Consider the following 21,377-nt stretch of genomic DNA (forward strand, 5'->3'; position numbering starts at 1 on the left):
AAAAGGAGATGGGACAATTGCAGACGTGGGTAGAAGATGGCAGTCACGACAGAATTGGGAGAAAATATACATATACCTCTCTCTCTCTCTCTCTCTCTCTCTCTCTCTTGATCCAGGTCATGCCCCACTTGGAATACGCTCGCATTGATAAGAACAAGGCAACATATTTGGGTCTGAGTCCATTGAAGCTGGGTGCAAGCGCGGTGCGAGATGGACCGATGTGAAGCCTGTGGACATGGTGGGCCTGGGACGAGCTTGTAGATCGACTGTTAAATTCTCAAGAAAATACTATCAGCCAGTGTTGATTCGAGGGTATTTTGCCGCATTCGCCGGGTAGAAGCTCGATGGAGACGGGTTGATAGCGGTGCTTTGTGGTGATTTGTGGTGGGTGTAAGGGGGGTGTGATGAGGCACCGAGAGGGAGTGACTTGGGTGAGCTTGGGTGAGCTTGGGTGAGAAAGCCACCCGCCTGCGCCCGGGTTTCTTTCCTCTTTCAACACGCTGCCCGCCAAACACCACAGGTTGTCAATGCTCTCCTTCCCCCGCTTGCCCGGCCAGAATTGCCAGAAGAAAAAAAAAATCCCCAAAATGTCACCGCAACTTGGTCTTGCTTTTGCCTTTTCAGTGCCACCAGATCGAATCACTTTGTTCCCATTATCGCCATGTCTCGCCGTAAGATCCGAAGCACCGCGGAAGAGACCCTCACTCCTCCTGACTCTCTGGCTCCCGGTCAGTTGATCGCCCGTGTGGTCAAAGTCAACGGCAAAGACCTCTACACGGTCCAGACCCCCGACTCATCCACGTTTCTCGTCGAACTTGAAGCCCGCTTCAGATCCACCATCTTCGTCAAGCGCGGCGGCTATGTCCTGGTAGATACCACTACCACGGCCGACCGGGACAACAAGATCCAGGGCGAAATTGTGAATATCGTTGGTGACGAAAAGGCGTGGAGGAAACAACCCTTCTGGCCGCAAGAGTTCGTCAAGAGGACCACACTGGCCGACAGTGACGACAAGGACTCACGGGTGGGCCGGATGCCGCCTTCGGACAGCGAGGACGAAACAGGATGATGCGTCTGCCTCTCAGCTCCTCAACTCTTGCGAACTCGCTGGCGGAGGACTGATGTGATCCACGGGTGGTGCAACAAGAGCGCACATGGCCTGCAGCGCCAATTCTGCCACCACCACCATTGAACTCACGTCCGTGCTCGGATATACCAGCCAGCAATATTCCTGGACTGCCCAATTGAGAAAGACCCAGAGAGGACCTCCCCCGGTCCTCCACAACAGATACGGGGTTGCCCATCCGAGATATGCAAAGAACTGGTAGTGCAGACTCCGGGCGCACAGCATACCGATCACCATGCTGGCTAGGACGGTATCCATCACAAAGATCGAGGTGACCTTTTTGGAGATTCTCAGCTCCTCCGCCTCTTTCATACCAAACATGTATTTCTTGGCAAACTCGACCAAGCTCGAAGCACTGGGCTTGATCCACTTCGTCTGAAAGAACAGGAGCAGCAAGGATGCGTGGATGACCAAGAGACTGATGGCAAAATTGCGCGACAGAAACATCTCTTCATCAACGAACCTCCAGTTGACCGTCCACTTGTACAGGAATTGTCTCCCAATGTCGAATGAGCGTTGGACATATGAAAGGCTCGTTCCTTCGCCGAAGAAGGGCATGGATATGACCATGTGGAGGACAAAGACATAGAGACCTGTGAAAAGCCCTTCGCCTGTACCGAGGGCCTGCAAAATGATGACTCCCACAGCGGGTGCAGCTAGCAATAGAGTCATTTTCACCCCCAATCCCAGTCCCCATATGATCGCTGCCCTTCCGAACTTGCGCCGTTGCATGGAGTAGATTGCGAGCCAAAGTCCCAGCGTGGCCCAGCAGTCATTGAACAGCCGCAACAAGAATATAGAATGCATTCTCTTGCTCAATACCAAGGGTATCAGAAGCCACGGCGGTGCGCCCACCCGTCTGTAACATGCAAATACCACGGCCAGCGTCACGAGGTATAACCCGGCAAAGATGATCTGAGCATGCAGGATATTGGTGCCCTGGTCGGTGAGCGTATAGAGGATCGAATAGATGTAGAGATGAAGGGCCGGATAAACGAGAGGACCCGTGGGACCCGTGATGTTTGCATAGTTTCTTTCGCCCGACAGGAACATGCGCACTTGGGCCATGTACGTCGTGAAGTCGATCTCGGTGTACGGCACTCTCCAGACAATGAGGCCACAGAGGGCAGCCTCGCCCAGGAGCATCAATGGAGCTGTCAATCTCGTGTGTGTAGGATTCGTGAGGAGGCCGCGGAGGGTTTTCAAGGAGAGGTCCATGGCTGCTGAGAACGGGTAAGCAGGCGGACAGGGGAGACTGTCGGTCCGTGGGAGAGTCGAAAGGAAGGCCTTGTCCGCTATTTGTCTGGCATCATGACTGTCTCCATCCCCATCGAGGGCGACGCGCAGACGGGAGTCTTGTAGAGTGCGAGGGAAATCAGGCTATTTTCGTCCGTTCCATGCGAGACGCGACAAAAGTCGGACGAGGCTCCATTGCCGTCCTCGCCGTTCCCGATTTGGCGCTGCTCGCTTCTTCCCCGCGCACTCGTCATGCATCTCTTCCTCCATCTTCCCTCGCACCAACGCCTCTTCCATCTCCACGACGTCATGCGTAGTAGTCCTAGTCCAGCTCGTCGATCGCTGATTTCATACGCGATAGGGAGCTCCCCAGACCCCAGATTCGACTGCTCAAACAGCGTCATCTGCGTCGATTTCAAGCTGGAAAGATCGAATTGCAGACAGGTATGTCCGATTGCTATCGTAAGTACCCCGTGCCATTTTCTCTGTTAGCAGATCTCTCTCGTCTCTTGCTATAAAGGAAGCGGTGGAAAACATTGCTTCAACCAGCATACAGCTTCCTAAATAACGGATCCCGCCTGCTCTTTTCCTCGCCCGCACCAATGGCCCCCCAGGCGCCTTCTAAACCCGACCCCTCTGCTCCTCGAGCCCCCCAAGCCGAACCGCACGACCTAAACTGCCTCACCATCTCTGAGCTCGAATCCCTCGCCTATGAGCGCATGGACAAGCAGACGCGAGATTACTATAACGAAGGCGCCGACTGCGGGAGCACCCTCTCTGAGAACATCTCGGCCTACGAGAAATATCGCATCCGTCCGCGGGTATTACGAGACATATCCCAGATAGATGCCACAGTCCCGGTATTCGGACACACAAACAGCTCTGCCTTCGGCGTGGCGCCCACGGCAATGCAACGACTGGCACATTCCGACGGAGAGATCGCCACAGCACGAGCCTGTCGCTCACGCGGAATTGTCATGGGCCTCTCTTCATTCTCAACCAGCACTCTCGAGGACGTCGCCCAAGCCAGCGGGGCCAATACCCACGTCCTTCAGCTTTACCTCTTCGAAGAGCGCGACCACTCCCTGAAGCTCATAAACCGCGCCAAAAAGGCAGGGTACAGAGCCGTCCTCCTGACAGTTGACACACCCATGCTCGGCCGCCGCAATCTCGAGATAAGAAATCAGTTCAAACTGCCGGCCCACCTCTCCATAGCGAATTTTGCGGAACAAGATGAGGACACAGATACAGCAGCAGGGAGGGAGCACAGTCGAACCACGACAGCCACTGACGAGAAGAAAACTCCAGCCTCTCGCCGGCCGCAAATGCCACGCCAACGGCGTCCCAGCACGGCTGGCTACCACGACGGCCACCGTCGCATCCCCCCGGGCGGGCCCATCACATTCCACACACACGCGGCAAACCCGACCCTGTCATGGGACGAGTCCATCCCCTGGCTGAAAGAGGTCTGCGGCCCCGAGATGGAAGTCTGGGTCAAAGGCATCGCGACGGCCGAGGATGCCGAGCTCGCGGTGCACCACGGCTGCGACGGGATCATCGTGTCCAACCACGGCGGCCGGCAATTGAACGGCGCGCTCGCGACCCTCGACGCCCTCCCGGAAGTCGTGGCCGCGGTCAAGAAACGTGTGCCCGTCCACGTCGATGGCGGCATCCGGCACGGCACCGACATCTTCAAGGCCCTTGCCCTGGGCGCTGACTTCTGCTGGGTTGGACGACCCATCCTCTGGGGCTTGGCGTACAAAGGGCAGGAAGGCGTCGAGTTGTGTCTGAGACTGTTGAGTGACGAGTTCAGACTCTGTATGGGCTTGGCGGGCGTGACCAAGGTCAAGGACATTACAAGGGAGTACCTGTGCAGGGTCGACAGAGACGGGTTCGCGAGTCGCTTGTGAACTGAGGCAGAGTAGGGGGATTATGAAGTCGATGAGCTAGAGTACGAACGGCAAAGGATGGGGAAAGCCCGTAACGACCTGTCCAGTTCTTTGAGGAGGTAAGCGCTGGGCGTCTTCGGTCCGCTTAAGAGACGATCTCGACATATGCTTTGATCTTAATGCAGCCACGATTACTGACGGAACACATGAAAACAACCTTGGAACCAAGGCTGTGTGGAGAGACCCGTACCTTGAGCGCCATGTACAATGTCTGTTGAATGCTATTCAGCCGGAATTGGTTGTCTGAGCACATTCCTAAAGTTGCCAGCGGCTGCTTCTGCTGGGTCCTTCTCGTGTAGAGGCATTTATACCGGTGTAATTTCAAGCCGCGTATCCGGACTTTTCCTCTCAGGTGTCATCTGTGCAATATCCCTGCTTCATCGGAACGGTCGTGCTCGACTTTTTTTGTTTTGTTGTTGTTAGGGATATCTGGTTGTTTCCTGATTCATATTCCTTCGCACCATGTTCTTCAGAGGCGCTCTCAGTTCAATGCGACTTGATGCTCATGACAATCTACGCGCGCTTCAGGCGTGGGGGTCCGAAAGTAATAAAGCTAATGTCGTCTTCAAAAGAAAATTTTGAGCAATAATATCAAGCCAGGTCTCTCAGCACTGCAAATGCCATAAATGTTCTGTCGAGTGGACTTGTTAAATTCTGTTCAGGGATTGGCATGATCTTGATCTTGAAATTGGGCTCGACATGATACCTAGGCGGGGTGTGATTTGCATTCAAGCGGGCCATGGAGGTTTCCGGTCGCTTCACCAATCTTCAATCTTTGGTGCCACGAACTTGACCGTGCCATTGTCATTGTATCCGCGTGTTCCTAGGACTCCACCGGTGATTTCTCGCATAATCTGATTGAAGTTGGCACTGTTGCGGATATCACAACGCTTGCTTGCAGACTCGGTATGGGCCACCCAAGCTGAGGTGGTCGCAAACAACTTCAAGCACAAGGGACAAGTGACCTGACCACCAATGTGTGATGAGGACAGCAGATGCTCTCTAAATTGGACGGGCGTCTTGAATTGACGTTTGCACTTGATGGTGGGACAAGAATACACCTGGCGGATGGCGTCCCAGTACTTTTCAATCTCGAGTTGAGCATTCGTCGAAACAATGGAGTGAGCGGGCAGTTGCACGATATGTTGGTGAGGAGCATTCGGATTCGCTTTTGTCCATGAAGTTGGTGGGATTTGCTCAATGTCCTCGGATGACGGCGCCTTTCTGTCGTACATTGAGGCAACTTCGCTCGCGTCGTCAGATGGTGGTTCAGCCGCGCCGGTGACCGCCTTAAGCCATCCCGTGACCATTCCAGTGTTAGTGTTGGCACTGCCTTGTGATGAATCACCTTTTGGTTGCACCTCCCATGCCGGCTGGGAGATGTGCAAGTTCTTTCGAGCTTTTTCAACGGGTGGGTCGAGGTCGACGAAGTTACTCATGGTCTTAACCCCAAGACCAGCTTGCTGTGAACCAGGATTGAGATTGGCCATCTTCGAAGCATGAGACTTTGTGAGTGGTGGAAAGTGTCCATGCGATGCAGTCGAGATTGGGCCGCCGAGGGTGTTGCTGAGCGATCGCCCAGACTCATGGGTTGCCATACCACTCAATAGATCGGGCAAACTGTTGTTGGTGGCACTCTTCTCGTCGCATGTCGATTGATTGACAGTAAATGGATCTGTTTCCGCCTTCCATGCGTCTTTCTGGATCTGGCGTTCGGCTCGCTGCATCTGAAAATCCGTCAGCCGAATGACTTTGCATTCGTCCTGTTCGATGTGCCGTATCAGTGCCGCGGCCGATCGACACGTCTCTCCGCAACCAGCACACCCAATGTTCTGAGCAGAACGATGTTGCTGTCATCCTATATCAGCTAGTATTTGATTAATATTTGACAGTGGTGCCTACACTTTCCACATGATTGTCTCTGGTAATCGTGCTCTTGAACTGTTTGGGTTAGCGACGGCTATACTATTCTTCCAAGCGCTTATTCAAATACCTCCTTGCCACAAATCGGACAGCAGACTATGAGATCGTCAGTGGCCGAGGATGGTCACGAAATGGAAGAAAAGCCAACTCACTGTGGGCTGGACTTCCAAGCTGATGAATGAAAAAGAACATGTCATTTTCACAGTCGACGTCGCATCGCTTGCAGTACGAGTGATAGATCGCTACCTCCTTGTGTTGAATCATGGCCTCCTTGGTGTTGAAGTGCTGGTGGCAATTTTCGAAGGTGCATTTGATCTTCATGGTGACATTGATGTACCAAGATCACGAGCTGGGAGAGTGAGCAGGACACGAGGAAGTTGGGACAGAAGGCCAGGTTTTGATCTGGGACAGAGCAAAGCTTCTACAATCAAAGAGGAAATTCGATAGAAGACAGGGTTAAGTGAGGAAGACAGATATGACAAGGCAAAGTTGAGGAAGATGTCAGTGAAAGAGGTCAGTGAAAGAGCAAACGTGGAAGGCAGCAAGCAGGCGAGAGGATCCCGCCGGCAGCTGGCAGCTGGGCACTGAGGACCAGGAAGGTGAAACTGACCCTCTGGTCAACCAACAGTGTCCCTTCCTTGCAAGGGACTGAGTTTGGTAAAAGATCTGGACGGCAGGGTGCCTCTTTCCATGTTCTCATAAGAGGACCGAATCAAGGGATAGATTGGAGTGACAAGGGAACGGAAAGCTTATTTAAGGGCGCAAGAAATATGGCTGCTTCACCGTAATCACCCACTGTATTCCTACGGCCAAGCACGACACACCACACGAAATGCCTCGAGTCCTGTCTTGTCCCCTCCCGTCCACTACTTGAACCAAAACTGCCAACGTGTCTCTTTGCACCGAGCATGCGTGGGTTCGGGGAAAAGGAAGAGCGGACAAAATACATGCATGCTCAGATTTCATTCAGTCATTCAATCATAGCTCAGTTGTCAACAATAATGACCTTGAGTGGCATTCTGTGGGCGAGATTGCCCTCCAAGCTTGGAAAAAGAAATGGCACGGTCTGACGCAAAACACACCCTGTATCCAATGTAGCTGTAGAGGGCTCAACGACGATGACGTGGTCGCTATATCGAACACAGCTAACGGCGTAGATGAAGGACAGAGCGCCTCTATTTCCAGAGGTAAATGGAACGCTCATTACCATCGAAGGCTTTAAACGTGCCACTTATTTTTCATTTAGGCTTCTCCCTCAGGTGTAGACCTCTTCAGTCAGCGGATTCAAGGTCAGCCCTTCTTTAGCAATGTCTTCATCTGTAATGCAAGTCAGTGAATGCCAGAAAGGTGACAAGACACCTCACTCACTCTGAAGAAAACACAACGGCATCTCCACCAGAGTGCCCTTGACTTGACTCAGGAGTTCTTTCAGCTCGCTCACTCCCCCAGGGAAGTCTGCTCTAACAACATGCCCGTACTCGACGCGAGGTGGCAGTTTGCTGGGCTTGCCTTGAGCCTGTGCATCTGCATGGTTGTAGAAGTACTCATAAAACTCCTTGTAATCAGCCCACGTATTCACATAGTCGTCCGGGATCGCCCTGAACGCCTTTCGGAAGACTTCGGTATTCGTCCTTGCTCGACTGTTCCACAGTGCCTGGAAAGTGTCGCTGAGAGGATCTGCCACGACATTATCTTCAGGTGAGCCCCAGTCATACGCATTTGGCACTCCGACTGGTTCAAAATTGGGGTCGGGCCTAAAGAAATGCTGAGATCGGATCAAACCGAGATGTTTTCGGGCGAGCTGTCTCCGCAAGGAGGCTGCAAAACCGCTTGCCTGGTACGGTTGGCCACTCATGTACGTCTGAACCGGCGTAGAATCGTTGATCAGCAGAGCGATTTCACTGTCGTGTGATCCGAGTTGGCTTCGGTCGTTTAGGTTGGCAGACCCTAGAATGACAATTCGATCGTCTGCGATGAGACACTGCGACCGATTAGACAAAGAATAACTCGCATAATCTGTTATAATTACCTTGGAATGAATGTACAGTTCTTCGCTAACGAACGCATCGAGCTCAGATTCAGGAGGACCGTCCCAGGGGACAGTACGGATGTCCTGACCGCCAAGCATGTAACACTCTGCTACACTGTCCCACCGACCACTTCCAGGGGTTGCAATTTGCTGTGCGGCGCTTTGATATTGCTGGTATTGAGGAGCTTGAGACAATTGAGTGGTTCCTGTCTTCTCGCCATACTGCCCATACCCGGCTCCCACAGCATCATCGTGCTGTTTCCGGGCATCTTCATATCTCACCCCGCTTTGTTGTTCGACTTGCTGCATTGTATTGCTACAATTGATTCGATCGTAATTCCGTAGATTGTAGAATCGAATATAATCCATGGGATTGAAGCCAGCCTGCGCTATCTTTTCCATGATGCTGTGGCCACCACGGTTGATGCTGTTATATTGAAACTCCATTATGGCCCGGGTGGCTAGCGAAGAATCATCTCGAAGGTCACCAGCAAATGCTGGCACTGCTGGGATGACAACAATCACTTTGTATTTCTCGTTGTTCCGGGCTGCTCGAAGTATTCGTTCAACTATAGCTTGACCTATCAAGTTTTTGACCGGTTTTTGTTGATCGCCCGTGGCAGTGATGAAAAACTGATTCTCGATGTAGACGAAATGCTGACTGTTCCGAATTACGTCGATATATGCATTCTGGATAGAATGCTCAAGGGGGGTTCCATTGCTCCACGTCGTACAGCTCCGAAGTACCTGACAGGTCATTACGGGTCGCGGTTGATTATACGGGCGCCCGTACGAATCCGTACCACCAAGGTATTTGCCTTGAAGCTGGTGAGCTTTGTCCCCAAGCCCACCTGAGACAACATTGCCAATGGATGAGAGTTGTTGACCCAGCAATTTGCCTTCGGTTTTGTACTGGTCAATTCTTCCTCGAAAGCCTCGCTCGCCCCCGAAGCCTCTTCCAGACTCGTTGCCCTGTCCATAATCATCAAAGCCCCTGCTAGACTCTTGGTTATATTCGTCGAAACCCCGAGCTTGCTCTGGGCCGGTGTGTTGATAAGGTTGATAGGGCTGAGGTTGGTATGATTGGCTAGGTGACTGTTGAGACGAAAGTTCTGTCGGTCCTTGATGGTATGAAGCATAAGGGGGATTTGCACTGGGTGGGGGTGGATATCCCGGATAAGTCTGTGTTGGGGCCGTTGATGTTTGAGGCGGAGGCCCAGGAGGTGGTGGAGGGAAACTCTGCTGAAAGGACTGGGCTGGAGGTTGTTGGACAGGAGCTACCTGCTGCGGAGGACTACAGACTTGACCATAAGGTCCAGCAGCGGGGTGAGGGCTCGCTTGCGGTGGAGGGGGAGGGACTTGGCCATACGTACCGACAGAAGTCTGAGGGGGAGGCTGGATTGGTAGTTGAGTCTGAGCTCCTTGACTCGCGGGCGCCATGGTTTGACCATATGGTACTTCAGAATGTTGTGACTGAATCTGAGTGCCCTGAATGGAGGGAGTTGCTGCACTGCCATATGCACCAGTATTGGGTCCTGCCTGAGCCTGGTATTGACCCGTCGTCGGGGTCTGCGGCCTGCTGGTTGTATGCCACGCCGGTTCTGTGTAGGGTTGACTGCCCGGGGGTGGTGCGTATCCGCCAGCTGGAGCAGGAGGTTGGAGGTGCCCTTGCGACTGTGGCCGTGATTGAGGTCGCTGACCTGGACCAGTCGCCGGGTGAGGGAAATCATCGAGGAGTCTATAGTACCGTTGGTCTTTGCGGACATTGTATTTCTCGTCGAAGATGAGGTTCCACCTATCGATGAAGTGGTGACGAAGGTCCTGGACACAAGCTCCTTGCAAACAAATAGCAACATCGGACCATCCCATCCTCGAGTTCTTGGTTCTGTCGAGCTTGTTCTGGAAAGGTTGTGCAATATCGCTGAAATCCATGACTCTAGCGTTATTATAATCCTGGCCAGGAAAGACGATGTCGTTCGCGTTTGATGGGTGTGCATCAGCGATTGAATGCTGATTTGTGTCCCATCTACCAAAACAAAGATCTAAGCCACCCATGAACGCGATCTTGTCATCAATTAAGCATAGCTTTTCATGATGTGCCCAATAGAGAATGACATCGTCGGTCATGCCGTATACTCCCTTAATGGCATCTGCACCAAGCTTAGTGAGTCCCGCAGCATCAAGTTTTAGCGCTTGAAGCGAAGATATCAAGGACGATTGGGTCGTTTGAGCATCTGGTAGATGGTCCGGGTGACGAAAGACCGCAATATTGGGATGTAACTTCTCGAGTTCATGTTTAGTGTGCGCCGAAGACAGAGTCAAAGCCTGGGTGACCTCTTTGTACACAATGACTTTAACTTTGACACCGCGTTGTGCCGCGCGTTGCAGAGTTCGATCGAGTCTCCATTGTTCATTTTGAGAGGGTGGCCGGCGAAGATACAGCTCAGGTGACAGCCACCAATCCAATATCCAGATCGAGTGCTTCGCTCCTTCGAGTGCTTGACTGACTGCCCAGAAGTATCCACATCCATCAACATACCACTTGACATCGTTACCTTGCTTCTCCGAAGCGAAGCTGTCATAGCGATTTGGGCCTGGTGGGATTCCTTGCGATCCCGGCACACTGGCGTAGCCTGCATAACTAGTCTGGCCTGGAGCCGGAGGCCCAGATTGGGCCGGGGGTCGATTGCCTGGACCTAGCAAGTTTGTGACGTCTGAGCCAATATTCTGCAGAGTGTTATGCAGTCCATCAAAGAGTTTGGATGCCAAATCCGGCCGGCCTTGCGCTTGCTGAGTCGGCGGGCCTCCCGGATAGGCAGATTGACCTGTCTGGGGATATCCAGTACTGGGACCTTGTTGTCCGTAATACTGCTGGTTGGAGCCGGAGCCGGAGCCGGAATAGCCATAGTTTTGGGACGAGGAGGAGGGACCGGTCTTGTACTTGTCGAACTCGGATTTGAACTTCTTGAACGTGTCTCCCAGCAGCGATCGATCAGTGCCGTCTTGTCCACCGCTGCCACGGGACTGCGAATAATCGTCACTGTATGCGAGTCCGTCGTCGTCCGGCCGCTGTGGGTAAGACATGGCGGGAATCCGTGAAGATCTTGAACTGGGGCTGGATTTGAAAAGGCAGGCGATTCAGAGGATACAGACGGCGACGAGAGATTTGCTCTCAGCGCGAAGAACAATGAGGGACGTCCAGCGGTGAACTCAAACGAGGCGGGCAGTCATGGAGGAGTTCGTTTCAGCCATGACCAGGGCGAGTGACTGACGTTTCAGCTGATTCATGCCATGGCAATCAAGTGAAGCACCGCCAAGCTGGACACCGCTGCATACTGGCTCGCTGGGTAATATGAGGGCGCCTGGGCCAACTTGGCCCATGTAGAGCCAACCATAATGCGTTCAGCGTGCTTGCGACACCCTCCACTGCGCTGAATGGCCCCAATGACGAGTTTGCAAAGCTTCGCAGCTGCTGCGCCTCATTGCCCCGCCAAATACATCTCCCCCTGGCAAGCTCCTGCAAAGCTGCCCCTCGTCGCGGAATGGCAATTGAAAGATGCTGATTCTAAGAAGCTTTAGGGCTTTCTCATCAACACGCAGAACTCCCTCGATCGGATTGGCACAGACATACCCTGGATATGGGAACACATCGCATGTCTTCGTTCTGCCTTAGCATTCCTCCAGCTTCTCGAACAGCTAGTCGGCAAGGCGGAAGCTATCTCGTTCCGGCAGATCTGGGTCGTCTGGATGACGAAAGATGACGGCAACTAGCCCGGATGATGGTTGATGCGGGGAGGAGAGCACAGCTTCAAGGAAATACAAGTGTTGACCAGTGCACATCTCCACGGGAGTCTCATTGTGGATTGGCTCTATATATACAGCGTCCTTTTGCCTCCAACATGTCTCTGCCTCTGCGTCCCCTACAACGTCTTACCTTCACCGCTGTTAGGTCAGCGCCTCGTCCTGCGTTGTGCTTCGTCAGACCTCAGAGGTTGCAATTCCATCGACCAGCATCCAACATGTCTCTCGCAACTCTGGATGTAAGTTGTCACACCCCGAGGAGGAGCAAACATGGCAGCTAATATCGTTAGGTATCGCAACATCCCAACCTGCCCAAGTCCTCTGTGACCTTGTTCGAAGCGAAGGCGAAAAAGAAGGCGACTTTTGAGGCAATTGCCAAGGCGATTGGTCGAGAGGAGGTTGCGGTGGCTGCTCTGTTCTACGGACAAGCGACGGCGTCTCCAGAGGATATCCAGGCGCTGTCAGAGTATTTTGACATTGACCATGAAATCCTCGAGGCACAAATGAGCGGGTTCCCAGACCGTGGAAAGAGCGTGGAGATGCCCCCGAAGGAACCACTCATTTATCGCTTGTACGAGATCGTCCAGAACTACGGATATGCGTATAAAGCGGTCATGAACGAGAAGTTTGGCGATGGCATCATGAGCGCAATCGCTTTCTCCACCAAGGTTGAGAAAGAGGTCGACAAGGACGGCGTTACATGGGTAAGACTATCAACGCGTCCCAGAGCTCGGGGCTGATCTGATGCAGGCGAAAATCACCCTTCGAGGCAAATGGCTGCCCTTCACCCGATTCTAGATATCAAACATATAATTGTCGTGGAGGTGTCAAACTGGTGCAACTCAGGTACTGTTATGAGCATGGACGAAACCAAACCACGCCCAGGGCCAGACCCCTAGGAATCTTGTTTGTTCTTTTCCTCAGCGGGCAACAACTTGATTGTGCAAGCCCTTCTGCATTCCAATGCTTTGTGTGTGCAAGGGACAATACTAAACGAGAACAATATTAAGCCTCATCCCCCTGCGCTCAGCCTTGCCGCACCTCTTTGTGTGGCGGCGACCCTCAATCATCCATGACCCAATGGGGAACTGAGAACAGAATTCTTTCGAGGTGCTTTCAGTTCACTGGTCTTTATGCAATATGCTGAGATAAGGTATTTATTACCCTCTCCATCCCCGACCGATTTATTTCTCGCACATACAATTTCGCTCAAGTCCAACTCAACTACAAGTCACTCTTTTACAGAAAGCCCATCGCTTACTACCATACCACGTGAAAATGGCTACCCAAATGTACACTTGCGTCGTTCAATAGACGAGCACCACTTTTCCAGTCCTTTTCCAGTCCTTTCAATACCAACCCTGAATTCGACAGCCACAACACTCTCGGTCAGATTCTACCGATATCCATCAACATGGCCACCCAAATGTACACATGCATCGTTCAATAGCGTGTTACCTCCTCATGATAGCACGCAGGGAGGCGCAGGCGCCTTCTGACGATATCATCTTCGATATGCCCTCGCGTCACGGTCGCTGAACAAGGATCCGAGATGGCCTTCTCATCTGGTGTGAGAAGGTCCGTCCATCAGTGGCCATGACTCGCATGGTGGGGTGTTGAAATCGCTGCTATATGCTGCGATCTTTTGGTGTTCCAGCCGTTCAGCAGCGTGCCGCAGCGGCCTGCACCCATTCCCACTCCTGTTCACTTCTATTCGAAATATACACATTGTTATACACACGATTGTCGCAAGACATTTTGCCACTCTCTGGCACAGCATCCTCCCCTAGAAATAGCGTGTTTTGCCATAATTCAGACATAGCGAGCAGAAAGCATTGGTACTGAGCATGTATCCGGTCACCTATTCAGACGCTGATAGGTGCTTTCTGCCATTCACCCCCCTGGCTGGTCGGCTGCCAGACGTGGTATTAGGTTTTGCAAAATGCAGATATCTCCAGTGGACGCACTGAGAGTTTTGCGTACGTAATAAATACCGTTCAGTTCTCTCGTATATTCTCGCGTACTTTGATTGTGTGTTTCTTGACCTTTTGGTGTTCGTGAACTATTTTGTGAGGTTCCCCGCGGCTCGAATTGGTCGCGCCCAGCCTACACCTAGTTATCCTTTCCCCTTCAGCTGTATTCTCCTTACGAGGATCCAAAAAAAGGTGCCAGAACAGAGGAGACAATTCAAAAGAAAAACCAGAAGAAAGAAGAAAAAAGTAGCAAAAAACAAAAACGACAGCTACAGGATTTGAACCTGTGCGGGCGAACCCAGCAGATGGCGATTCTGGTCCAAGAACGGACCATTCGAGTCTGCCGCCTTCTACATTTCGTTAGAGGTGATGCCCACACTTTTAGCCTTGACGGTAAATTTACTTACAACCACTCGGCCAAACTGTCGGGGCATTTTACCCTTGTTTTTTCTTCATTCAAATATAGAAAGTTTCTTGAGCGATGAGAAGGAAGCACGTGACCGCGATGTCTGAAGCATGTTTTCGCCGGGAGGGATGCCAACATTTCCATTGCGTGGAAAAGAAAAGGCTAGATCTTCGGTGGAAAAGAAAAGGCTAGATCTTCGGTGGACTTTCTTCGCCATATTTAATGAAGAATACGACGTGTGAGAGTTTGTGACACATTTCGCACCGAGAGAATCTGGACTGCGTGAACGGTCTATATGCCCCTCGTCACAGGGCTGTCTCCGTCGGAGTACGCGACTGACCAACGAAGAATACTGGAGGTGTCTTGAGGTGTCTGTGGAAAGCAAAGCACTTCAACCTCGAAGTCCGACATACATTTCAATTCAACGGGCGTGGTTGATGGATACACAACGGCAGCCGCTAAAATAGGCACCTCTCCCCTCTCCCTCTCCTTCCTTCTCTTCGTTCTTTTCGCCCTTCTGTCCTGTCATCATGGCGCCGCCCTCCGAGTCTGGGACGGAGCAGGATTTCGCGCAGCAGCGCCAAAGAAGGCTCTTCGACGACTACCGCAGCTTCGCGCACGCTTCGACGCTCGCGGCGTGTTTCCTCGCACCCGCCCTGATCGCCGTCCCGCCCCGCAAGCTGGATCTGTACACCTTCTCCCTGGCCGGCGCGTTCGTCGCGTCGGCGAACTACCAGCTCAGAGAGCGCACGGGGACGGGCTTCATGGGCCACGCTTCACGGCGTTGGCATTTCCACGACAGACCGTTACCCCCGCTGCGACAGGGCCAGGGCCAGGACGACGATGCTGGTAACTCGGTGAATGGATATCAACGGATACCCCTCGAACCGATGGTGCAGGACGCGGAGCGAAGGAACGGGACGTCCACCTTACGGGATCAAGCTCGCGGAGCTTGGACGGGTGCGCAGAGCGAGGACTGGAAACAACGCCGCTTAAAAGAAGAACAGGAGAAACTCGAGCAGGGGGAAGGTTATGGAAGCATGATTGTCGACCAGATTTGGGAAGTTTGGAACCAAGGCGAGAAGAAAGCCGAGGAGTTGAAAGAGATGGACGAAGAGGTTGTGCAGAAGCGGAATAACCGTGGTTGAAAGAAGAGTTTCGAACTTCATATTGCTGCCCTCCCCCGGCTGTGATATATGAATCGGGACTGCGATCTGAGCACCGGACATAGGTGCGGATCTGTGTATGGGAGCTCTCTACCAGCCCACGCCTTATCCCAGTCGCTGCCAATCACGAGGTCTGGAAGCCTCCTTGGGTTTTACAAGCCACCCGCACAGCCAGCGTGCTGACTCCGCATGATGTCCGTCTACCATCACTCCCCTTACCATCTACTCTCGCTCACAACCTGGTTCCGACACACCTCGACCGCCGCAATAACTGGCTTAGCTTCTCTCATACCTCCTCGCATCCGCCTCGACCTGGAAATCCCGCACTTTGATGCCCTGTCTCAGCACCTCGTCACGTGCCCTCTCGCTGTTTTCAGTCTGCTGATGGCGCTGCTTGGCTTCACCATCCGTAATGATGGTTGGAACGCGAGCTGCACATGTCCGTCGGTGAAGTGGCGTCATTTGAGGCCTGTTCGCTGAACTGGTGATCGCATTGGCCATATCCACCTTTGGGCAGCTGGCTTTGATTGGCGGTGGAAAGATGCGGGCTGCGAGACGGGGTTTGTGCGGCTTGCTCATGTCTGCTGGTGTATGAGCTTCCAACCTTGATTGGCGATGATGTCTGTTCTCACGGCGATGGTATCAATCAGATTACCGACCAGAGACTTCACTTTTGGTGTCTTGACAACGGCGTGGACTGATCAGTTGATGAGTGCAAGAAGGCGTGGAGTCCACATGCGTATGGCCTAGGCCGTCGCCTGAAAAATGCAGTTCAGACTCAATGCAGCTCTGGTCCGACTGCTGTTTACTATCGTGAATGATCCACATTCAATACTGGCACGGAAATAAAGGAGAGTTGAATTTCGAGCCAGGGTGTACCTTGTCCAAAAAGCAGTTGGGCTGTTTTGAGGTTCCAAAGCAGACCGAGCCACCGATTTATGCCAACTGCTCAAGTAGTACAGGAAAGCGGGATGACGGAGATTGGAGCGAGCGGTGCTATGGAGGGCGTGGGTTTAAGTTCGAGTTGGGTGACACAACAAGAGCTCATACTGTGTACTGCGAGTGGAGGGTGTGTGCACAGAGGAGCACTTTGCGATTGTTCGTTCGTGAAAAGGGCACCACAAAGTATCGGCATTGACTTGGTATGCATACCAAAGCCGAGCAATCGAGTATTATCTGCTGGCCATTTCCGGTTTATTCAATGCTTTGACCCTCGGCGTTTCTTCTTGCTCGAGTGTGCGTTTGTGCCGTCGTTATTTGGCTCAGTGTGCGGCCTCTTCCCATTGCGCGTCTCTTGGTCAACTGGGGTGGCCGCTGTAGCTAATTTGGGTTCGTGCTTTTCTTTCTGCTTCTTCTTTATGGGACCTTTGGCGCTCCCGGTCGAATCACCGCTCTGTCTCTTGCGTTTCTTGTCTAACCTCGCCTTTTTGCGTTCTTCTTTCGCGCGTGATCTTGCCTCGACTCTTTTCAAAAATGAGTCGTCCTCCTCCTGGGGGACCCGTCCCTCTTGCTCATGACCCTTTTTTGATCGCTTTGGCAGGGGCTCGTTTTGAGAGACAAGGCCTGAATCTGGCTGCTGCCCAGAAGCTTTCCGCTTGGGACGGTCCTTGGCTTTCACCGCGATAACAGGCTTCCCTTTGTATAGCTGATCGACTGGGGTAGGATTCGTGTCGACGGTGAAAAGGCCGCTGGGATCCAGCAATGGCTCGGTGGCTAGGTGAGCATCCGATTTAGCTGTTGTCGAAGGCATTGGGACGGTGGGTAATTCCGCTTCAGGTGCTCTCGTGTCCTCCTTAATGTTCTGCTCTTCACCTTTGGTGATTTCTGCCAATGACTCGGTAGATAATTTGAACGTTGCGATCAGGCTCTCGGTGGTGAGTAGGCGCGTTTGCACCAGGTCCAGGGTGGCACTGTTGTCGACACAAAATTTTCGCATTTCTGCTAATAACGAAGCGTGGGAGTCGAGCAGGATCAGGAGAGAGTTGTGCTGGTGTAAAAACTGCAGCCGATGTCAGTGTATGATAAGAGAAAGAGTTTGGTTAGATTTTCCACATACTGCTTCCCATGTTTTATCACCAATCTCTGCGGCCATCTTGACGATATGGTGCTGGCTCCAGCTAAATGCAAGGCTAAGTTGAGGCTGTGATTTTTCAGGAATGAAGCATGGACTCGAGAACGGCTGCCAGTCTGCGATTTCTCCAACTTTAAGATGCGGAGAGGCAGTTGAAGATTCACCGTACGACTTAACCTCATCGGTCTTGCGACCGAGGCGGCTTGGCGGTTCTGCTACGGTAGAGCATTTGATCTTTGGCCACTCGTCTGACATTCGACTTCAAGTCATCACTTCCTCACACCTTCTTTGTCCAACCGCCTTCCATCGCAAGTTCTTCAGAAGGCGCCCGGCCCAATGGCTGCCAAATGGAGAAGTGGAAAGCACTACGCCCTCTCCGGGACGTGATATTCGATTGCTGAATCGTGTATCTATCAACGAGCTACGGAAGTATCGACGCAGGAGACTCGGCAGAGGGCGAGGCCATGAGGTGAAGATCGAGAGGACAGAGGCTAACTGTGGCTTCTCATAGAGACTGGTAGCTGGCGCAGCTGTACAGGGTGGCGGCGACCCAAGAATTTCGCTCATGGCCCTCAATCGACTCCTCACTCCAGTGGTCGCTTAGGAGGTGTGGTAGAAATGAATGGCGCCCTATTGATGCCCGTTAAGAACATGACTCGAAGATGCATTGAGAAGAGACCCATTCCAGCAGTGCTACTGCCATTGGGACTGATTGTGCTGGGCTATTCAAACTTCGAGGTTGCCCAGCCTATTGTCGTTGCTCCTGCCACCGACGCCGTGGGCGCCGTGGACGCACCCGCCTCGATGGCTTCCCTCCTACTTCTCTCTCTTATGTCAACCCGCCTCATTTTTTTTCCTTCTTCTTCTTCTTCCTCAACTCTCTTCATCTCACTTCACTTAATACAAAAGCTACAGCTTTGCTTGTTCAAGTCCCCCGCTGTTAGCTTCTCCTCCCTCTTATCATCCATCCAGCTCTGCATCTTGGTTGCTCATTCTCATTTCCCCCGTTTGCTGCTCTATTCATTGGGCTCCATCCCATTTCTACACCCCCAAACCCCCAGAAAAGCCACAGAGAGGCGTGGTGTCAAGCTACTCTTGTGGTGACGACGTCGCGGGTGAGTCCAATCGGATGAGGAGCTTCTTGTTTGAGCCTACCCTTGCTCTCAGAAGCATACTGACTTTCGAGTGCCAGAGACCAGTAGACATGTCTGACAAACCTGCAACCCAGTCTGCCTCGGGCACTGCATATGCTGGCTATCCCCAGTCAAGAATGCCGTACACTGCATCGGGCTATCAACAGTACAACGGAGGTAAGAGCTGGAATGCACAGTCGGAGGTACAATTGCTCACCACGCAATAGCCATGACCATGACCAATTCCAATCCTCTTGCCAACATGCAGAACCTCAAAGCGACCTTGCCACCTTCTGCTTCTGTTGAGACTGAGATGAGTGCAGTCAATCGTCCGGGATACAGCAGTCCTTTGATGGTGTTGCCATCCGGTCAAGCCGTGCCGCTCCCCAGCTTCTACGGCCAGAACCAGACCTCAGCCGGAGATGGTGCCTCCCAGTTGCCTTACGTTCCCACTGGAATGTTTCCAAGCTTCATTGGCAACACCAACATGACTACGAGCACGCTCCCAGGATATGGTTGGCCATACAATCTCGCATCCAACGTTGCCGGGTTTGATCCAGGTCGTCGAGGCTCCTGGTCTTCAAACGAAGAGAATGCTCCCAACAACCAAGCCGTTGCACTTCAAGGTCAATCGGACTACTACAACTCCATGCCCTATCTATCGGCGACGCCTGCCAGCCAACACTATATTGCCGGACCTATTCAACCCATGAAGTGCCAGGACAACAAATCCTACGAGATGGTCAATCTTGATGAGCTAGTCAATCGTGATCCTCCCATGCCTCGCGCAGTGCCCGCTATGTGGACAAACCAAGAAGAACTCAGCCTGGCCAAATGTCTTCAGAACCCTGAGGGTATCACCAATGTTTACATTCGTGGCTTCATGCCGGATACCACTGATGAGGATCTCGAACGTTGGGCTTCTCGCTTTGGAGAGATCGAATCATGCAAGGCCATCATCGAACAAGATACTGGCAAGTGCAAAGGGTCCGTTGCCCCACCTCATTGACATGTTTACCCTCGCTAACATTATCCAGGTTCGGGTTCGTCATGTACTATTCTCCTGCTGCAGCAGAGAACTGTATCCGCGGTTTCTTCCATCTTGGCTTTCAAGCCAGCTATGCCCAGGTCAGCACACTGCCATTGTATTTCACTTTCATCTAACACTCTCAGAAATCTCGCAATTCTCGACTCAAGGACCTTGAAGATAAGAACTCCACCAATATCTACTGCACCGGGGTTCCCATTGACTGGAACGAATCGGTTTGTGCTCTCCTATCATGCTTGCCATCTTGATTAACATGACCAGGACCTGGCCAAACACTTTCTGCCATATCACGCCGTCTCCACTAAGATCTGCCGCGATGCTCCGTCCGGAGTCAGCAAAGAAGTTGGCTTTGCCAGGTATTGAAAGAAGTCTCAATCCTTGAGACGTTGCTGACCGTCCCAGATTCGAAACCCGTGAGATTGCAGAACGTGTCATCAAGGAGTTCCACTCCGTCCTCAATGAGCACGACGGCATCAAGTTGTTCCTCCGCTTTGCCGACACTAAGGCTCAGAAGCAACTCAAACAACAGAGTCAAGAACGTCGCAACTGGCGCAGCCGAGAGTACAGCTATTCGGTTGAGCACACTCCATCTCCAACTCTTTCCCGACTGCAGAACATGAACAACCACATCAGCCCGAACGGCAGTTACCAGTCACCTGCTGGAACTACCAATGGCTTCACTCCAGCGACGTCAGTCTCTCCGCCGTAAGTTTTGCCTTACTGCCCAAGCCCCTGTGCCTTTCAAGTTCACTGACTTTGTGTTCCTCAGTGAGCTGCCAGGTGTCAACAACAAGGCTGTGAACATGGTTCGCAACTCCACGTCGACTTGGCCGATGCAAGGGGGCCTGCAGTCAATTACCAACTCCACCACTGTTCGAACCAACCTTCCGGTCAATGCAACACCTCATCCTTACATTGAAGTCCCGTCCAAGTCTGGTGCTTCCATTGCAATCATCGCGGACAATGGCGACCCAAGCAAGACGACCAAGACTCCAAGTCCCAAGAAGGTCACCATTAGAGTTGAGCCAGCCAGCGGCAAGGAGAACTACACCACCACTCCTCCGCAGTCCAGCAAATGAGCCAGCCATGTCAGAACTGCCAAGGACATCCATTCTCGCATGTTTCCAATTATTTTTGACGTGCATCTTGTTCTTGGTCTGCTGGTACTACCCATGTTGATTCCTTTTGCTCATTCTTGCCTCGAGCATGCACAATCGTCCCTGGAGCATGCATTTTGTCACCACCACATATAAGAAACATGAACAGAGACGCCATTCATTACTCATGTACAGCAAGACATTGACCTTTGTGTATCGATGGAAGAAAATATGGTCCGGGCACTATGTCGGTATACCAGGTGTGGGAAGAGAGCTGAATAGCCTGTGTCCCGAAAGCTTGCATATGATAACTAAGCATGTAGTTACTTGAGAGATCAATCTCACAATGCATCAATATTAACATACTGATCCGTTGTTTAGGTCCGTTTGATTTGTTACTGTTTGGTGGACCGCATCCC

General features: G+C 52.3%; 10 protein-coding genes across 10 annotated transcripts; 5 read left to right on the forward strand and 5 right to left on the reverse strand.

The window, feature by feature from the left end:
* Window positions 1-661: 661 nt before the first annotated feature.
* Window positions 662-1,069, forward strand: A1O5_01955 (uncharacterized protein; the record flags this gene model as incomplete). The annotated part of the gene is made up of 1 exon (XM_007742571.1): window positions 662-1,069. The coding sequence occupies one exon, from the start codon at window positions 662-664 to the stop codon at window positions 1,067-1,069; it is 408 nt and encodes a 135-aa protein (XP_007740761.1).
* Window positions 1,070-1,081: 12 nt separating this feature from the next.
* Window positions 1,082-2,344, reverse strand: A1O5_01956 (uncharacterized protein; the record flags this gene model as incomplete). Its single annotated transcript, XM_007742572.1, has 1 exon — window positions 1,082-2,344. The coding sequence occupies one exon, from the start codon at window positions 2,342-2,344 to the stop codon at window positions 1,082-1,084; it is 1,263 nt and encodes a 420-aa protein (XP_007740762.1).
* Window positions 2,345-2,964: 620 nt separating this feature from the next.
* On the forward strand, window positions 2,965-4,272 carry A1O5_01957 (uncharacterized protein; the record flags this gene model as incomplete). The annotated part of the gene is made up of 1 exon (XM_007742573.1): window positions 2,965-4,272. One exon carries the CDS (start codon window positions 2,965-2,967, stop codon window positions 4,270-4,272), a length of 1,308 nt encoding a protein of 435 aa, XP_007740763.1.
* Window positions 4,273-5,069: 797 nt separating this feature from the next.
* Window positions 5,070-5,801, reverse strand: A1O5_01958 (uncharacterized protein; the record flags this gene model as incomplete). Its single annotated transcript, XM_007742574.1, has 1 exon — window positions 5,070-5,801. One exon carries the CDS (start codon window positions 5,799-5,801, stop codon window positions 5,070-5,072), a length of 732 nt encoding a protein of 243 aa, XP_007740764.1.
* A 1,688-nt stretch (window positions 5,802-7,489) lies between these two features.
* Window positions 7,490-11,347, reverse strand: A1O5_01959 (phospholipase D; the record flags this gene model as incomplete). The annotated part of the gene is made up of 3 exons (XM_007742575.1): window positions 7,490-7,551; window positions 7,603-8,215; window positions 8,264-11,347. The coding sequence occupies 3 exons, from the start codon at window positions 11,345-11,347 to the stop codon at window positions 7,490-7,492; spliced, it is 3,759 nt and encodes a 1,252-aa protein (XP_007740765.1).
* Window positions 11,348-12,282: 935 nt separating this feature from the next.
* On the forward strand, window positions 12,283-12,862 carry A1O5_01960 (cyanate hydratase; the record flags this gene model as incomplete). Its single annotated transcript, XM_007742576.1, has 3 exons — window positions 12,283-12,303; window positions 12,355-12,768; window positions 12,815-12,862. The coding sequence occupies 3 exons, from the start codon at window positions 12,283-12,285 to the stop codon at window positions 12,860-12,862; spliced, it is 483 nt and encodes a 160-aa protein (XP_007740766.1).
* A 2,111-nt stretch (window positions 12,863-14,973) lies between these two features.
* Window positions 14,974-15,591, forward strand: A1O5_01961 (uncharacterized protein; the record flags this gene model as incomplete). Its single annotated transcript, XM_007742577.1, has 1 exon — window positions 14,974-15,591. The coding sequence occupies one exon, from the start codon at window positions 14,974-14,976 to the stop codon at window positions 15,589-15,591; it is 618 nt and encodes a 205-aa protein (XP_007740767.1).
* A 294-nt stretch (window positions 15,592-15,885) lies between these two features.
* Window positions 15,886-16,188, reverse strand: A1O5_01962 (uncharacterized protein; the record flags this gene model as incomplete). The annotated part of the gene is made up of 1 exon (XM_007742578.1): window positions 15,886-16,188. The coding sequence occupies one exon, from the start codon at window positions 16,186-16,188 to the stop codon at window positions 15,886-15,888; it is 303 nt and encodes a 100-aa protein (XP_007740768.1).
* A 619-nt stretch (window positions 16,189-16,807) lies between these two features.
* On the reverse strand, window positions 16,808-17,701 carry A1O5_01963 (uncharacterized protein; the record flags this gene model as incomplete). Its single annotated transcript, XM_007742579.1, has 2 exons — window positions 16,808-17,608; window positions 17,666-17,701. The coding sequence occupies 2 exons, from the start codon at window positions 17,699-17,701 to the stop codon at window positions 16,808-16,810; spliced, it is 837 nt and encodes a 278-aa protein (XP_007740769.1).
* Window positions 17,702-18,884: 1,183 nt separating this feature from the next.
* On the forward strand, window positions 18,885-20,940 carry A1O5_01964 (uncharacterized protein; the record flags this gene model as incomplete). Its single annotated transcript, XM_007742580.1, has 7 exons — window positions 18,885-18,990; window positions 19,041-19,800; window positions 19,851-19,941; window positions 19,987-20,076; window positions 20,123-20,217; window positions 20,264-20,566; window positions 20,631-20,940. The coding sequence occupies 7 exons, from the start codon at window positions 18,885-18,887 to the stop codon at window positions 20,938-20,940; spliced, it is 1,755 nt and encodes a 584-aa protein (XP_007740770.1).
* Between the last annotated feature and the right edge of the window lie 437 nt (window positions 20,941-21,377).

The sequence above is a fragment of the Cladophialophora psammophila genome (assembly GCF_000585535.1).
Source record: "Cladophialophora psammophila CBS 110553 chromosome Unknown aczJe-supercont1.2, whole genome shotgun sequence".
NCBI classification, from domain to species: domain Eukaryota; kingdom Fungi; phylum Ascomycota; class Eurotiomycetes; order Chaetothyriales; family Herpotrichiellaceae; genus Cladophialophora; species Cladophialophora psammophila.